The following is an 18,265-nucleotide window of genomic DNA, read 5'->3' as shown; positions in this document are numbered from 1 at the left end:
CGGGGGGGGGGGGAATCTATGTCCGCCACGGGGGAGGGGATTAGCACGACCTCCCTGACACCCTCCACCTAACCAGACCAGCTACAGGGGGAGGCAGAGCTGGGAAGATCCACCCCATCCTGTGCCCTGCCTGCCCAAGGGGGACCATGTCATCCAGGCCACCCCCATCATGGTGCTACAGGCCCTGCCCTGGGGCCCACACACCCCTCGCCAGGAAGCCCTACATCAATAAAGTTCTGTCTTGTGTAGATTTCCGTGTGTGTGTGTGTGTGTGTGTGTGTGTGTGTGTGTGTCAGTGACACTGGATCACATTCAGCTGTCCCCTACCCCCATCCTGCAAGCGACCACAGCCCCCCCGCAGGTCAGCCCCAACAGGCCAAAGGGGACTTGTTCCAACACAGACTGGAAACCAGTGATTTGGGGTCAAAAATACAGCTTCTCACGGAGGGGCTCAAAGCAACACAACGTGGTGCCTGCTTTTCCAGCCACCACAGTCCCTGTCACTCTGCAGGCTCCAGTCACGCTGGACTCCTGGAAGTCCCTCAATCTCCCTGCCATCTTCCCATCTTGGGGCCTTTGCTAGAGCTGTTTCGTCTGCCAGGTGTCCCCTCCCCTTCCCTGTTCACCTAGTTAACTCCAACTCACCTGTCAGCACAAACATCGCCTCCTCCCAGAAGCCTCCCCTGACGCCCTCAACAAGGTGGGGGTCCTCCAGACTCTTCACTCCTAGTGGCTGGAAGCACTGCTGAGGTTTGCGGAAGCCAAGCCAGTCGGTTGAGCAAACTTGCACAGGAGGTCCAGGGAGAAACGGGCTTCTCCCCAGATGTGGCCACTAGGGGGCGCTGAGGCGTGCCAGCCTCTAGGCAGGGTGTGGTGTGCTGCTGGGAGCCCAGGGATACCCCTGGCCACAGCCCTCTCTGCCAGGCTCACCCAGGTTCGGCTTCTGCCCCTGCCACCTCCTCGATGTGTATCGGATGACAGCCTCTAGGAACTGCCATTTCCTGTTGGTCTCCCAAAGATCCGGAGATGGGCCGACACTTGGATCCCACGTGTGCCAGGTGCCGCCGTTCTACGGTGACAAAATGGGGAGATCCGGAAGCAACAGAGCTGGGGGTCATTAATTCCAGATGTGACATCCGAAGTCTGGGACCTTCCAGGTGCTCTCGGTTCTTGGTACCCGCCACTCCCACTGCCCTCCCCTTGGCACAAACACACCTGCCTCCCGAGGTCCCTTCTGGAGGAAGGACCAGCCAAAGCGGCTCTGGAGGTGGGAGTTCGCTCAGGGATGCCCAGAGGAGACATACATCTGAAGTGGTTTTAAAGCCCAGGAAGGAGCAGTCAGTCCTGCAGCCAGCTGACCTGCAGTGCAGTTTGCTGCAGCCGCGTCCCAGAGGAGTTGGAGAAGCGGCTTTCTGGGGTCTGACAGCGGCTGTCATCCATCCTTAACCTCTCCCTTCAGGCCCAGAGCCCCAAACAACCAGCTCCCTCAGCCCTGCCTGGGCTCTCTCCCCGCCCCCAGGCCCAGCTTCCCTCCCCTCTAGCTGCGGCCCCTCCCGCCAAAGGAAGTGAGAAGGGGGCTGTCATAAGAGGAACTAGGTCTGGGAGTCCGCTGAAGCAGCAGGAACAGGGCCATGCCCAAGCCGCCCCCTGGAGCCCCCTGAGCCTGCATCCCTGCCACGACCCATTCAGACATCCCCCAGGGACCCAGACACCAGCCCCCACCATGGTAAGTCCTTTAGGGTAGGCCCTGAAGTGCAGGGGTGGCAGCACCAGCCAGGTGGAGGCACCTAGAGGCCACCATCAGAAAGTGGGATGATGAGAATGGGCACAGCAGACCCTTTGGGGTCCCTCTGTGCAGCTCAGGTGCTGCCAGCATCCGTCACAGGGGACCAAACTCCCATCGGCTGTGGACAGGATGCCGGAATGGGGATGGGGCACCAAAGGATGGAGCAGTAACTGGAGGACAGAAGGTGGTCCTAAGGGATCACACAGTGCCTGCAGGGACAGGGACAGATCCCTTTCCTGGGGCTTAGGGAACCCAGTTCCCAGCCGAGTTTGGTGCCTCACCTTCCTGTGTGGCCTTGGGCAAGTCACTTCCCCTCTGTGAGTCTCAGTTCCCACATATGTCATATTTGGAAGTTTGTCAAGATGTGGAAGGTGTCTGGGGGACCTCTCCATTGGAACGTTCAGAGGGTTTGGAGCTCAGCCCCTCTGCGTCCACAGCTGGGAGGGGAAGCTGTGTCAGATGGGTCAAATGGGCGGCGGGTTGCAGTGATGGTGGCGTGACAGCATGCTGGTGTGGGCGACAGGGTGGTCTGGCTGTAGCAATCACAGAAGCAGGAGTTGGTGAGATGCAGCATGTCCGTACCACCCTTCTCCGGGAGGGTGGCAGGGGAAAACACCACAGCCAGAAGCATTGCCACCTGGGGAGACTGAGGTCTGATAATGACTGTGGTGACAGGGTTGGGGAGACTGTCATGGTCCTGGGTCTAGATGCCGCAGCATCATGTCACACACATTAAGAGGGAGCCTGGGCTGGCTATGTCACTCCACGACTCCGCGCCTCTGCAAACCACTTCAGCTTTCATTTTTTGTCATTCTGTTAATGAGGGTGGGTGGCTGGGACAGTCACAGAGCTGGTGGTGACAACTGTAGTGTTTCTGGCAGTTGCAGCAGGCGGCTAACCACGGTGGAGGCAAGGATTGCCTTAGCCTGAGAGATAACGTCTTATTTCAGAAAGTCAGTGATAAATTAGGCATCACTGTCCAAGGACCCCTTTGATTAATTCACAAGCAAACCACCAGCTAGAGCTCTGGGCTTGGGATGGAAACTCTTCCCAGACGGAGCCAAGCCAGGTAGACTCCTCGATCAAAAGAACACTGGAAATGATTTGCTACTTGAGAGGAAAGCAGCCCCTCTTAAGGAAGCTGTGTGAAATGCTTAGTCAATGATTTGCTTGGCCAACCGTGTCTGGGAAGGGAGAAACTCACGCAAGGGGACCACAGAGAAAAAAAAAAAAGTGGAATCCATCCATGAGGCCAATACCTCTGTCTAGGGGTGCTAACATCTTCCTGGAGGTGTAATGGGTGCCAGGAACAGCGTTGAAAGATTCAGTGAAACAATGTTTGTAAAGTGCTTTAAAGAGCACATAATATGTGCTCAATACACGGTAACTGCCGCTGTGGGTGACGCTCATTCATGGTGGGGGTTAGCGGTGGTGGTAGATGGATGTGCCTCATTCTTGGTTACTGTAGTGGAGTTGGGTTGTTGGTGCCATTGGTTGTGATGGTGGTCATTGCTGTCAGTTGTCCCAAGTTGGTGGTGACCACGGTTCTTGTGGGTGGGTTGGTGATAGTAATGGTTGCTTTTGGTGCCAGCTAGTGTTGAATGTTGGTGGTTGGTGGTTGGTTGTTTTCAGCTGGAGGGTTGATCTGTGGAACGATGGCAGTTGGTCATCATTTGAAGTTAGGTGGTCACGATAATGTTTGTTTGCTGTTGGTTGTTCATTGCTGATTTTTGGTGACGGTCTTGGGACTAGTGGTGGTGCATCACTGGTTTTGGAAAAGGGTATGGTTGACTGCTGCTTCAATGGTAGTGGGTCACATGTGGTTGTTGATGGCTAGTATTGTGATCGTGGTTGTTATTGTCAATGGTGGTGGTAATAAGTGGTGATGGTGGTGAGTGATGATAGGGAAGCAGGTGGCGGAATCCGTCAATGTTTTTCTGTCTGATGTTAGCTGGTGGTGCTGGCATTGAGGTTATCAGCAGTTTCTGTTTGGCTTTGGTTGGGGGGCAGGTAAAGGCAGCAATCTGTTGTCCTCGGTTGATAATGGTGGTGACCTGAGGGTAATCGTGGTTGTTTTGAAAGTACAGATATAAAGCAGGGAGACCAGTGACGCAGCTGCTTGATCGAGGGGCGGCGGCCATGGGGATGGACGGAAAAGGCTGGGAGGTCAAGAGAGAGTTAGGAAGAAAGACTCTAGAAGGACAAGGGTCCCCACATGTTGGAGAACGGCCTCTGTTTAGGCCAAAAGAAAACTGAGACACCCCTCCCAAGGGAGGGAGACACCTGAGAGCCTTTAGAGATGAGAATGCTGTTTGCACGGTATAGAGACACGGGGTGTAGCCCCAGAACCCCACTGAGTAGCACCAAGGCTCCAGGGGCACACCGGGGAGCCAGGGCGTGGCCAGGGGTGGAGAGCAGCTCCAGCAGCCACTGCCACAGCAGCTTCGCCTTTGCCTCTCTGCTGGCTGGCAGCCACAGTGCACAGGACCCCGGCGAGGAAGGAAGTGGCTGTTTCATTGTTCTCTCCCGTCTGGGGCTCTGCTCATCACCACCCAGGAGCAGGGAGGCCAGAGCAGTTAGGACAAATTGCAAAACCCTCATCCAGCCCTTCCTCCTGACCCTGTGCCCCGTGCCTGTGGGATCGGCCAGCTTAAGGCTGCCGCTGCTGCTACTGCTGGCGATGGAGGGAAGCTAGTGTTTCCTCTTGACAAGCTTGGCCTTGTTGAATCTGCACAACTGCCCCGTGAGGTCCGTGGCCCTCAATATTCCCATTTGCCCGATGAGAAAACAGAGGCAGAGAGGTTAGGCGAGCTGCCGTACAACCCAAAATAGCAGAGGATTTCAACTCAGTGATCCCCAGGGTCACACTTTTAACAGCCACCTTGACCTACAACCTCCTCCTCCTCCCCCTCCTGCCAGGTAAGAGGCCACCTGGGAGTGTGGGCTGACCCCCATACTCTCCAGGCTGCCCACCCCTGCCTCATTTGGACCTGGACTCTCTATTCCAAAGAAACTAGGATCCTGGTGTCCACACACACCCAAGGACTTCCTGGCCCATGGCTCCTGCTGCCACCACTGACACGGTCTGGGACATTCATGTTGCAAAGCCTGCCTCTTACAGGAAGCCTTCTCTGATTGCCTCAGCTCTCCTTAGCACCATCTGATTGGGATCACTGTCTCCCCTGGGCAACTCGCTTCTGAACTACTCAAGGGCAGAGTCTAGGCCTGGTCCCCACCTACTTCCATGCACAGTAGGGGCTCAGGAAGTGTGTTCACTTAGAGGGCCCCAATGCCCCAGCCCTACAGGAGCCATCACCTTGGCCCTCCCCGCTTTGGCACCAGGGAAGTTCCACCCCTCCATACCCTCTGCCGTGGGTTGAGGGGAGCCTCTCTGAAGAGCTGAAGTTAGAATCTACGTCCCCACTCCCATCCCAGCCACCTCTGACCCCTGACTATCTTTCACAAGAAACCCAGCCAGTTGAGTCATCCTTGGCTTGTCGTCAACTATGACCACAACCTCTTTGTGGTACCCTCACCCTCCAAGGAAGGAACAAACAGCTTCAGCTTGACGGTTGGAGACTTGGGGGTCACAGAAAGGTGGACACCCATGACACAGGGCAGGGGGCAGTCTCATCCCAGTGATACCTCATTCATTTATTCATTCAATGAGTCTACATCCACCAGCTCCTCTATCCTGTCAAGCCACTGATCACTTCTATTAAATGCTCTTGGGGCCACCAGCTGCCATTTCCTGAGGCACCCCAGTGCATCTTTTCTCAGTACTGGCTCATTTACTTCCCCTAGCAAACCCACAGAGGAGATTTATTATGGAATCCATTTTACAGATGGAGCAACTGAGGCTTGGAGAAAGGAAGTGGCCTCCCTGGGGTCAACAGAGCCAACTGTTAAGCCAGGCCTCACACCCGATCCGTCCTTTGCCAAAATTGTCGACTTTTCTCCCTCACACTGTACCCTCTTGAGGAAAACCTCTCCCTCTGCCACAAACAACCCCGTGGTTTTCGTGATCACATAGAGCTAGGGTGGATCTGGGGGTCCCGGGTGCCTGGGGCGGGACACAGAGGGAGAGGTAGCAGGGGCCACTAGAGGCAGAGGCCCACTCAGCTGGGTGGGGGAAGGAGGAAGGGACAGGAAGAGGAACCAAGCCCTCGGGGTCAGGAGAGCCAGCCAGACACAGCCAGCCTCGGGGCTTCTGACCTCACAGAAAGGAAATGGTCTTGAGTCTCAGCTGAGCCTGAGGGTCCCAAGAGCTTGGGGACCGGGGGGACCCCAAAGGGGAAACCGTGGACAGGACCAATCTCGTCTTCTCCTTGTCCTCATGTGACCTGAAGCACCAACCCCGGCCACCCCCCAGCCCCGACATAGACCCGGCTTCCCTTCCTGCTGTGTGACCTTGCGGAGGACACCTAACCTCTCTGGGCCATAGTTTTCTCTTCCGCAAAATGGACCTAATCAGAGTACTGACCTCGGCATGTGCCCAGAGGATGCAGTGAGGTAATTCAGTGAGAAAAGCTTAAACCAGAGTCCGGCACAGAATAAGTGCCAGTGGGGTGTGAACTATTGTTATGTATTGTTGCTCTCGGTTACCATGGTTACCACCCAAGCCCCACCCCTTGAGGTCTCCAGAGAGAGCATCCACTTCCAGTTCCCCCTACACATCCCCTACCCAACCTCCCCACACCGACTCAGGGAGAGAGCAACCCCACCGGGTCCGTGAATGACACCACTTCAGCCCTGAATTTCGAATTTCATGGGTTCTTCTCACCAGCACACCGGAGAGCCTGTCCATCTTGAAAACAGGAAGTACACTCCCCTGACCCCTCCTCTCCCCGAAGTCTCTTTCTCTCTTCCCCAAAAGCAGTCCTCTCTCCCTGACCTCTAGATCCAACTTCTGACCCTGAGGTCAACAACGTTCTCCATGGGGTCCCTCTGAGTCTCCAGTGAGCGTGGAAGTTCTTCAGCAGCTGGGGGTCCGGTCAACAGTTCCCTGCTTCTCCCAACCAGCCCCTGTCACCTCCAGGCCTCCCCAGGTCCTGGCTTCCTCCAACCTCAGCCTCTGCCCTGGGCACACTTGCCAACATCTCCGTGCTCCTACTCGCACAACCTTGTCCTCCCACCACCCCGCCCTTCCCACTGCATCCTGGGGCTCTCAGAGCATCACATCCAGCACCCCCTTCTTATAACAAGCATCCTGGCAGGTCCCCTTGAAATGCTGAAATGGAATAGTGAAACACACAGACTTCCATCTTCTGAAAACATTTAATGTGGCCCCCTGCACGCCGAGGAGAAAGTTATTTAGAATAAAATGTGCATGGAAAGATGAAAGTGCTCAGGCCAGTGGCCCAAGAACGTCCACTGGAGTGGCCAGGTGCTCACACCTGGACACAGGTGCGTCCCAGCGAGCGAGACAGCCCCCCCCGCCACAAGCAGGACACATTAACCTCACTAGCAGCATGAGTTTCCAAACGCTGGACATTTCTTAGTGAAACCTGAACAAAACTAAAACCTCCCTTGCTACGCAATAGCCACTTTCCTGTAAAATGCAGTGGGTATCAACCATACAAAAAATACATAGGTTTTCTGTTTATATATAAGATAGGTTTCGGTTCTCGGTTCCAGTGATTATAAACAGGTTTGTCACTTACATGAACTTCTGCTGGGGTGGGGTGGGGAGCTGAGGGCAGGACGATTATGTATTTGTAAAATAATGTAATTAGGTACATGTGCAAATTTAAGGGGACCTATGGCCCCCTTAAATGCCAGCCATGTCCCCAGCCATGTCCCCATCCCCGAACAACCAAATATGCTCCCACGATTCTTTTTCCTTTGGCCACGCCTCGCAGCATGCGGGATCTTAGTTCCCCAACCAGGGGTTGAACCCGTGCCCCATGCAGTGGGAGCACGGAGTCCTAACCACTGGACCACCAGGGAAGTCCCCCACAATTCTTAAAGTGCCCCCAGGAGCAGTACAGCCCAGCTACTGTGCATGACGTCCAGATCGTGGATGGGGCTATGGTAAGGGATGCCTGGGGGCTGGGGGGATCCGAGGGAGCACCTGACCTGTCCTGGAGTCAGGGAGGTCTTCTCGGAGGAGACGTCACCTGAGCCAAGCCTTAAGGCATGGGTTGGCATTAGCCAGGCAGGAAGGGTGTTCTGGGCAGAGGGCTCAGCATGTGCAAAGGCTTAGAGGCAACACGGTGAGGAACTGAAAGAGTTCCAAAGTCCTAAGTTACTGGCACAAAGTAGGTGCTCAGGAATTCTTTGTAGAGTGGATGCATGGAGGTGGCAATAACGGGAAGCCATAGACAGAGAAATGAGATGGTATTTGTCACATGAAAACCTCACTCTCAATATTCAGGCTGGAAGCAGTCTCAGGGGTTTGAGCCCTGCCCACCCCCCTCCTCTGAATTCTCTTCCTGCTTCGGTCACACCTCTGCCCATTTACCCAGGCAGTTCACTCTGCCTGGTGAACCCTTTCTCCCTGCTCTTGATCAAAACCTTTCTCGGGGCTTCCCTGGTGGCGCAGCGGTTGAGAGTCCACCTGCCGATGCAGGGGACACGGGTTCGTGCCCACGTGCCGCAGAGCGGCTGGGCCTGTGAGCCATGGCCACTGAGCCTGCGCGTCCGGAGCCTCTGCTCTGTAACGGGAGAGGCCACAACAGTGAGAGGCCCGTGTATCACAAAAAACAAACAAAAAAAAACTTTCTCAGCTTTCACATCCCACCCCAAACACCCCTTGGGTCGTAGCCACTCATGAGCGTGGATGCAAGAACCTGGCCTCTGCTGTCAGATGGACCCAGATTCGAATCCCACATCCTTGGAAACAGTTTAGCTGCATCCTTGGTCAAGGGTCAAATACTTCTCAAGTCCCAGTCTCCCTCCTAGCCTACACCACACTGAACTGCTGTGCGGATTGCCAGTAATACTGGTGACATCTGCCTGCAGCAACAGGCAGGCAGTCGATGTTTGGTGAATGTTAATTCTGTCAAGTGTCCCTCTGCCCGGGGATCGTCCTCCTACCCCACTTTGTTCCCCAAAGCAGTTAATCCCTCACATCAACCCTGAGAAGTGAGGCTGCTTCTCGCATTTTCCAGATGAGGCCACTGGAGCTCTGAGCACTGTTAGGTCACACAGCCAGGATTAGAACCCAGATCTACTCCACACCAAAGACTGGGCTCATTTAGTGTCTGTGGGTATTCTTCCACGAATGCCCCCGGGGTTGTCAGCATGTCCAGAATTTGAGCAAGCACCTCCCCTGCTCAGGAACTTTCTGTGGCTCCCCAGTGCCCCCAGGTGAGGCTGGCTTCTCATCCACCTCTGCCCTACAGTTGCCCACGCTGACCCTCCTGCTTGATCCCTGCCTGAATTCCTTCCGAGATGGGCCCAGCTCACCATCTCCATTCCCCAGGATCTGCCTGGCAAACCCTGGTCATCTTTGAAGACTTGACTTTTGTTCCCAGCATCTTTGCTCTTGGGGGTTTTTTCCTCCGAAGCTGGGTTTCTTTCTTTGCCCTTGTCCCTCGTTTGTTCGATAGGTCCTCCCTGCTGGGACTAGCAAGGACTCAATCCCAATCCCTGCCCTCCAGGAGCTCCAGGTCTGGGGCGGGTAAGGGGCTTCCCAGAGGAGGGACATCTTGTCTGAGCATGAGCTCACCAGACAGGAGAGCTCCAAGCCACCATCACTCTGTGTGCTGGACTCCTCCATGACAGGGGTATATTGAACGGAGGCAGAGGGGGCCTGAGGGAGCCAGTGTGCTTGAGTGTTTTAGGCACTGGATGAGTTCATTTGGGCTGAAAGGAGAGAGCATTCCTGGCAGGCTTCCTGGAGGAAGGGTTTTGAGGAGCGCCTGTGTCTGAGTCTCCTCGTTGGGCCTAAGGAAGGTGTCATCTGATGAAAAGCTGAGGGAGGAAATGAGAAGGCAAAGTGGGAGCCCGGGAAGGTGCAGGAGCTGACTCTCTGAGGATGGAGAAGCCCACGGCAGGGGTGGTGGGAAGGCTATGCGAGCTGAGGACCAGAGTCACAGCCAGGCACAGAGGCAGAGATCACAGACACATGGCGGCTGAGAGAATCTCAGAGGGATGGGCTAGGATGACCGCGAGGGAGGAGGATGGGAATGGGAGGAAGGAGTCCATCTCCAGGTGGAAGGGGTGGCAGCAGGTCAAATGCCATGGAGAAGTCAGGGACTCAGCCTGGGCCAAGGCAGGGAGAGCGGGGCTGGGGAACGTGAGAAGCAGGGTGGGGACCTTCTCTGATGCCCTGCTCTCTTCCCACAGCCACCAGAGTCCCAAGCACACTCTGCCCCGCTGGGCCAGGCATCGCTGTCTCCTCTATGGCAACGGGATACTAAGTGGAGGCATGGCGGGACCAAAAGAGAGGGTTGAGGGATGTATCCCAGCTGCCATTCTGTCTGGCTTCCTCCTTTGGGGCTAGACCTCGCCTACCTCTCCTGGTGTCCCGGAGATGCAGAGGAAGGAAGGGAGGTGGTGGGGAAGGGGACAGCATCAAAAGCTGATGATGGAGGTGAGCCAGGAGGGGGTGCTGAGGCACCATCCCCCGCCACGCCCCCTGCAGGGGCTCACCACCACCCCGCGGCCCCCACCCCCAGGGCAGCAAGGAGCGTTTCCACTGGCAGAGCCATAATGTGAAGCAGAGTGGTGTGGACGACATGGTGTTGCTGCCCCAGATCACCGAGGACGCCATCGTGGGAAACCTCCACAAGCGTTTCATGGACGACTATATCTTTGTACCCTGGGCCGCGGGCGGGGTGGGCAGACGAAAGACAGAGGGACAGGAGGATGACTGACCAATGGATGGAGAGATGGTGTGCGGATGAGAGCAGAGAAGGATGGCAGAGGGACTGCAGCATGGAAGGGACACACATAACTGCGCACAGGAATGGGGGGGGGGGGGGCATTAAGAGCGCTGGGTGTTAGGACAGGGGACAGCGGAGTGACAGCAGGGCCCCGGTTGGGGGTGGCCCTGGCCCTCACTGCTCCCTCTGCCCCGGGGGGTAGCTCAGCCACAGCATATTCTATTCTCCCCATTCTGGATCCAGATCAGTTCTTTTCCTAAGAGACCCAGGGTGCATCTGAGGGACAAAGCCTGCCGGGACACTGCATGGCCCTTAACCCTTCCCCAACCAGACCTACATCGGCTCTGTGCTCATCTCCGTAAACCCCTTCAAGCAGATGCCTTACTTCACTGATCGTGAGATCGACCTCTACCAGGGCGCGGTGAGGCCCGGGGCCGGGTGGGAGGCACAGCCCCAGGACCCCCGGGCCCTAGCCCTAGGCTGAGCCCAGACCTCCCCCGCCAGGCCCAGTACGAGAATCCCCCGCACATCTATGCCCTCACAGACAACATGTACCGGAACATGCTCATTGACTGTGAGAACCAGTGTGTCATCATCAGGTATGGAGTGGGGGTCCCAGACCCTCGTGCCCAGGCCCCGCTAAAACAGCACCATCACCCCAGGGTGGGGTACCTGGAACTCCTGATCCAAACAGAGCCTTGTTGTCCCTCTCTGCCTCTGGCCCTGCTTTACTTTTCTTGTCACCATCTGACCCATGATATATTTTATGTATTCATCCTGTTATCGCGCATCTGTCCCATCTAAATGTCAGGAAGTCAGACACTTGGATCTGCCTTGTTCACTATTGTATCCCCAATGCCTGGACTATTGCCTGGCACACAGTAGGTGCCATTCATTCAGTGAATGAATGAATGATCGATCAGACACTGGAAAGAACACTTCCCCCACCCCTGGTCACTCATTATTCCTTCCCTCACCCATCACCAGTGGAGAGAGTGGAGCTGGGAAGACGGTGGCAGCTAAATACATCATGGGCTACATCTCCAAGGTGTCCGGCGGAGGCAAGAAGGTCCAGGTAAGGCGAAACAGAAAGAAGGGTTGAGTTTTCCCCACTCTGCACGGTATTTCATCCCCCCCACCCCGAGCTCCCACATCCCCCGTCAGTCTGACCTCTTCCCACCCCACCTGCTTCTTTCCCCAGCATGTGAAGGACATCATCCTGCAATCAAACCCACTGCTGGAAGCCTTTGGCAATGCCAAGACTGTGCGCAACAATAATTCCAGTCGCTTTGTGAGTCTCTGCAGCCTGCTTGGAGCAGATGCTCCCTCCACACTGACTCACTGACCTCCCTCTCTCTCTCTCTCTCTCTCTCTCTCTCTCTCTCTCTCTCTCTCCGCTTTGTGAGTCTCTGCAGCCTGCTTGGAGCAGATGCTCCCTCCACACTGACTCTCTCCCCCCCCTCTCTCTCTCTCTCTCTCTCTCTCTCTCTCTCTCTCTCTCTCTCTCTCTCTCACCTGTATTCTCAAGGATACAGGAAATACTGCTCCTTACTGGGAGACTCATTTCCTGTTCATGGTTCATCTGAAAAAGAGTCCCCCATCTGCCTATCTGTGGAGGCCGCGACATGTCTGTGTAGTGTTCAAGAACACTCCTCCCCCGGCTGCAACCAGGCTACGTCTGTTCCTATTCACATTTCAGGTCCCATTTATTCCCTCATTCATTCTTGCTTTCATCATATGGTTCTTGGAGTCCTTCTTTGTGTCAGGTCCATGCTGAGCCTAATGGAAGACAGACAGAGTAGGTAAACGGATTTGGATTTGTCGTCAGTTTCTGTCTCGGCTTAGAAGTGTGGCTTGGACAAAGAAAAACAATGTAACCCTGTGGGGCTCCTCTGCTGGGATGGGGATGATGTTAATATCCATCTCATAGACCTCAATAATTTCAGTAAATGCCTGAACGTGGAAATGGATTAATGAATTATGACACCAATGATATTTTTTAATTTCCCTAAATATTATTAGTTATAGTTATTAGCTATATTTTTATTTTCTAATATATTTTATAATATAATTATATTTGAAGTATCTTCCCCAACATTTTATCGTAAAATTTTTCATATACATGGAAAAGTTGAATGAATACTACAGTGATCGCCTCTATGCCCATCTCCTAGATTCTACCACTAATAGTTTACTATACTTGCTTAATTGTATCTCCATTCATCCATTTTTTTTTGACGCACTGCAAACTAAGCTGTAGACATCATACCTTTCCCCCCAAACACTTCAGCATGTAGATCATTAATTATAGTCCAATATAATTTTGCAGTTCTCTTTTATTTCTTTTAAAGTAACAGCAAAATATATAAATCTAAAGGGGACCATTCACTGAGTTTGGACAAATGCATACACCTGTGCAACCCACACCCCTACCGATATACAGAACATCACCATCTCTCCAGAAAATTCCCTCTTGTCTCTTTCTAGTTGATCTCTACTCCTACTTTACCCCGGAAGCAACCACTCTGATATTTTCTTTTTTCACCGTGGATTAGTTTCAGCAGTTCTAGAACTCCATATAAATGGAATCACACAGTCTGTGTTTTCAAACTACTAATGCACACCAAAACATGAATGAATCTCAAAAATATGTAATTCTATTTTATTCTATATAGTTTTATTACACAATCGAATAAGTATTTGTCACACATTACAGGTGTTTAATTGTGTAGTATGATGATGTCATTTGTATTGTAATTGGATGTAGGTGGCAGAAAGGAGAAATAAGGGGCTTGTCTGCCTTCCATCCTCCAGCCAGAGTGGAACCCAGATGGTGTCAGAGACCAAAGATGGTGTGGGTCCCTTGCTCTGGGCTCAGGGACAACATATGGGATACACCCAGGGTCATTGGAACCAGTAGCATTCCACAGAGACATGGAGGCCTCTGTGTTATGGTGAAGGGACTGGGGAGCTGTCAATAAACTGTGATGCTTCTCTGTGCCAGGCACGGGGCTAAATGCCCCAAGTGAGGGCTTGAATCATCAGAGAGGGAGGAGAAAGCATTCCTGGCCCAGGACACAGCTTAAGCAAAGGCTGGAGGGAAGGAGCTGGTGAAAAGAACAATACGTGGGAGGTGAGGAGAGGAAAGCAACTTGAGGTCACGTGAAGAGCGACAAAGAGGCCAGGCTCATAAGACCGATCCCCAGTCCTTCCTCACCTGCAGCCCCGGGACCCTGGGAGGGCTGATGTGGCTCTCTCGGGTTCAGGGCAAGTACTTTGAGATCCAGTTCAGCCGCGGTGGGGAGCCAGATGGGGGCAAGATTTCCAACTTCTTGCTGGAGAAATCCCGAGTGGTCATGCAGAATGAAAACGAGAGGAACTTCCATATCTACTACCAGGTGCACGGAAGGGGGCCGTGGGGCTGAGGCAGAGGGAGCCCCACCTGGAGCCCGGGGGGAGACAGTGGGAGGGTCAGCATTTGGAAGCCCATGACAGTGAGCCTCGGGGATGACGAGGGCTGTGCCGGTCCATCACCACGTGCATGAGGATCGTTTGCCCTCCAGCTGCTGGAAGGGGCTTCTCAGGAGCAGCGGCAGAACCTGGGGCTCATGACCCCCGACTACTATTACTACCTTAACCAAGCAGACACCTACAAGGTCGACGGCACCGATGACCGGAGCGACTTCAGTGAGACTCTGGTGAGCGCCAGCTGCCCCTCCAGCCCCGGGAAACTTCCGGTGTTACAAATTGGGAAACCAAGGCCCAGAGAGGGGAAGGAACTTGCCCAAGGTTACAGAGCAAATGAGTGAAAGAGCCAGGACAGAGGCCTAACTCCTGACTCCCCAAGTCTGTGCCATGGCCCCCAAAACCTAACCCAGGGGGCAGGCTGGAGGTCGGGATTTGTGGCACAGGCTCTGTCCCTGTTGTGCCCCCAGAGTGCCATGCAGGTCATCGGGATCCCGCCCAATGTCCAGCAGCTGGTCCTGCAGCTTGTGGCAGGGATCTTGCACTTGGGAAACATCAGTTTCTGCGAAGATGGGAATTATGCCCGGGTGGAGAGCGCAGACCGTGAGTGTGGGTGCTGTGGAGGGCGGGGTAGAGGCGTGTATGCATGTGTGACCTGCTTCCTCCCTGCTTGGCCCCCTGGGGGTAAGGTCCCATGAGGATAAGATCGGTGTCACTGGGCAAAATGGGGAGAGATGGGGGCGCTCACACGAAACCCAAGAGCCCAGCCGACTGCTCCCTTCCCCCCACCCGCCCCATCACCTGGCAGTCTTGGCCTTCCCCGCCTACCTCCTGGGCATTGACAGCGGGCGGCTGCAGGAGAAGCTGACCAGCCGCAAGATGGATAGCCGCTGGGGCGGGCGCAGCGAGTCCATTGACGTGACCTTGAACGTGGAGCAGGCGGCCTACACTCGGGACGCTCTGGCCAAGGGGCTCTACTCCCGTCTCTTCGACTTCCTCGTAGAGGCAAGTGGGGCTGGGGGTGGGAGAGGAGCTCGGGGACAGCACCAGGCCCTGGGCTTGGACCAGCCCAGGGGGGGTGGGGGGGGGGGCGATGGGGGCGTCTTGACTGTCATGACCAGTTGGTGGGCATGACCTCACCAATGCCCAGCCGTAGGAGGCATCAAGCAGGGCAGGTGGTGATCTGATGGGAGATTTAGGGGCTTCCTGGCTGTGGCATGGAGCCCAGGAAGGAGGGGTCTATTGGAAACATCCAGGCCTGGACTGAGATGGGGGCTGTTGGGATGGACAGGGGTGGGTGCATTTGAGAGCCACGAGGTGGGCGGGGGGGAGGGCTTGTCAGGAGGACAAAGTGATGGACTAGACGGGGGTGGATGAGAACGGGACGTGTCAAGGTCAAGAATAGTGACTGCAGTAGCCAACATTCCATAGCACCTAACGCGTGTCCGCTATGGTTCTGTATTCCATGCACCAGTTTATTGAATTTTTAGAAAAGAGACCTCTAAGAGAGTTGCTACCATTACCCATTTTAAAGATGAGAAAGGAGAGGTGCAGAGTGGTTAAGGGGCAGAGCCAGCTCCCAAGGCAGGAACCCAGATGTTCTAACACCTGGATTTCTCATAGGAATGACCGATGGGGGTAAGGGTAGGCACAGAGGTGGGGAAGGCAGGAGAGAAACTGGTGGGAGGGGACCCAGCCTGTGAACATGGCTAAGAGCATTTCAAGAGAGTGGCAGGCCACTCACCTAGTGTCCCCACCGCATCACAGGCCATTAACCGTGCCATGCAGAAGCCCCAGGAGGAGTACAGTATCGGTGTGCTTGACATCTATGGCTTTGAGATCTTCCAGGTACGTATGACACTGCCGCCGGCCCACGGCCACCCTAGGGTGGCCCAGTGGCCCCGGAGCCTCCAGTATCGGCCCACTTAGGGAAGCATTCTTTCCCTCTCTTGGCAGAAAAACGGCTTTGAGCAGTTCTGCATCAACTTCGTCAACGAGAAGCTACAGCAGATCTTTATCGAACTCACCCTGAAGGCTGAACAGGTGGGCAAGGGCATCCAAGTGGCCAGGAGCAGGGGACACTGGGGGTGGGGGCAGGACCGTGAAGGTTGCCAGGCAACCAGGGGACACCCCAGCCCCACACTGGCACCTGTCTCTGCTGACCTGTCCAAGCTCCTTCCTTCAGGAGATGTGTTCTGCCTCTGAAGGTTTGACAAGGGCTAGGGAATAGCTTCTTTGTTCACACCTTCAACGATTATTTATTGAGCACCTGCTGTGTACCAGGCACTGTCTACAGTGCTAGGGAGACCTCCATGAACAGGACAGACAAAAATCCCTGCTGTTTTAATTCAAGCCGTCCCATAGAAGCAGAGCCTGAGACTAGGTTTCAGGCCAAATACCAGGACGTGACTGAGGAAGTGAGAAAGGGATTTTTTTTTTTTAAACCCCCCCCCTTTTTTTTTTTTTTTGGCCACTCCATGTGGGATTTTAGTCCCCCGACCAGGGATGAAACCCATGCCCCCGGAAGTGGAAGCGCAGAGTCTTAACCACTGGACCCCCAGAAAGGGATTTTTTTTTTTTAAACCCCCCCCCTTTTTTTTTTTTTTTGGCCACTCCATGTGGGATTTTAGTCCCCCGACCAGGGATGAAACCCATGCCCCCGGAAGTGGAAGCGCAGAGTCTTAACCACTGGACCCCCAGAAAGGGATTTTTTTTTTTTAAACCCCCCCCCTTTTTTTTTTTTTTTGCGGTCCGCGGGCCTCTCTCTGCCGTGGCCTCTCCCGTCGTGGAGCACAGGCTCCGGACGCGCAGGCCCAGAGGCCATGGCTCACGGCCCCAGCCGCTCCGTGGCACGTGAGATCCTCCCGGCCCGGGGCACGAACCCGCGGCCCCTGCATCGGCAGGCGGACTCTCAACCACTGCGCCACCAGGGAAGCCCGGGATTTTTTTTTAAGAGCCAAATAGGATGTATTCATGAGAAGGTCACACTTCAGGCAACTGGGGCTCAATTCTTGGACCCCTGGGGAAACTTCCGACCTGCCCCACACGGGGGGATGGGCTTTGTTATCAGAGACAGTCCTAAGTGATGAGATGGGAAGAGGAGTTATATGGGGGGGTGGGGGGGGAACATCTGTCACACCTCCTTCACCCATCCTCATGAAGCTCAAATTCTAGAAACACAGGCACCTTTGCCCAGACACCTGGCCCCACCCCTGCCCCCTTTGCCGCCACCAGGAGGAGTACGTGCAGGAGGGCATCCGCTGGACCCCCATCCAGTATTTCAACAACAAAATCGTCTGTGACCTCATTGAAAACAAGCTGGTGAGGGCCAGGGCACATCTGGGGGTTCTCACTGGGCCCGGCTTGGCAGAGCTGGGAGAGCCGGGGTGGTTCCAGCCCCCGTAGGCCCTTCTCACCCATGCTCCCCCTTGGGCAGATGGAGCCCCACTGACGATACCTGTCGGCCACCTTGCCCATTCACTCTGCTTACCTGCTCACCTTTCACTTATTCACTCAACAAACATCCCCCCAGGCAGGCTGCTGGGGATACAGGGGTCAAAGCTGACAGGTCCCCCCACCATCTCAGTCTGGGGAAGGGATACAGGCATGGATCCCTTATGGGGTCCCCACCCTATCCTGCACCAGCGAGCTTCCACAGCAGCCCCCATACATCTGGGCCCCCCACCAGCACCTTTTGCTCTTGTATTTGGAAGTCTCTCCTCTCCCTCCCCAATGAGCGAGATGGGGGCAGGGCCGGGCCAGGCTGATCCCTGCCCCACCCGCCCCACCCGACGCCTGCGCCCACAGAACCCACCAGGCATCATGAGCGTCCTGGACGACGTGTGCGCCACCATGCACGCCACGGGCGGCGGCGCCGACCAGACGCTGCTGCAGAAGCTGCAGGCGGCCGTGGGCGCCCATGAGCACTTCAACAGCTGGAGTGCCGGCTTTGTCATCCACCACTACGCGGGCAAGGTGCGCCCTACCCCCGCCCCATGGACCCCAGGGGGATTCCGCCCAGACCCCCAGCCAGGGCTGAAGAGCTCCACCGACCCGCTTCTCCAGCCCTCCCCCGACTGGCCAGAAACACAGACCCCCTCCCACTGACTCCCAAGAACTGGCCTGTCACCCCAACCCATGGCCCTTCAGCCGGGGCTGTGGAACCCACTGGCCCCTGATCAAG

The 18,265-nt window shown here is 55.2% G+C and overlaps 1 protein-coding gene across 1 annotated transcript in view; it reads left to right on the top strand.

Moving 5' to 3' along the window:
- Positions 1–974: 974 nt before the first annotated feature.
- MYO1F (myosin IF) overlaps positions 975–18,265 on the top strand; it is a 33,246-nt gene continuing 15,955 nt past the window's right edge. Inside the window, exons 1-15 of the mRNA XM_007460754.1 lie at positions 975–1,074; positions 1,542–1,726; positions 10,411–10,548; positions 10,949–11,038; positions 11,122–11,216; positions 11,605–11,692; positions 11,819–11,908; positions 13,884–14,015; positions 14,181–14,315; positions 14,553–14,685; positions 14,891–15,087; positions 15,850–15,930; positions 16,039–16,125; positions 17,317–17,403; positions 17,890–18,057. Of these exons, the coding sequence (XP_007460816.1) occupies positions 975–1,074; positions 1,542–1,726; positions 10,411–10,548; positions 10,949–11,038; positions 11,122–11,216; positions 11,605–11,692; positions 11,819–11,908; positions 13,884–14,015; positions 14,181–14,315; positions 14,553–14,685; positions 14,891–15,087; positions 15,850–15,930; positions 16,039–16,125; positions 17,317–17,403; positions 17,890–18,057 (1,806 nt within the window). The remainder of the gene's footprint in view (positions 1,075–1,541; positions 1,727–10,410; positions 10,549–10,948; positions 11,039–11,121; positions 11,217–11,604; positions 11,693–11,818; positions 11,909–13,883; positions 14,016–14,180; positions 14,316–14,552; positions 14,686–14,890; positions 15,088–15,849; positions 15,931–16,038; positions 16,126–17,316; positions 17,404–17,889; positions 18,058–18,265) is intronic.

Source organism: Lipotes vexillifer, unplaced genomic scaffold (assembly GCF_000442215.2).
Source record: "Lipotes vexillifer unplaced genomic scaffold, Lipotes_vexillifer_v1.1 scaffold1011, whole genome shotgun sequence".
Classification (NCBI taxonomy): domain Eukaryota; kingdom Metazoa; phylum Chordata; class Mammalia; order Artiodactyla; family Lipotidae; genus Lipotes; species Lipotes vexillifer.
The sequence above is the reverse complement of the archived record's forward strand: the minus strand, read 5'-3'. Positions and strand labels throughout refer to the sequence as shown.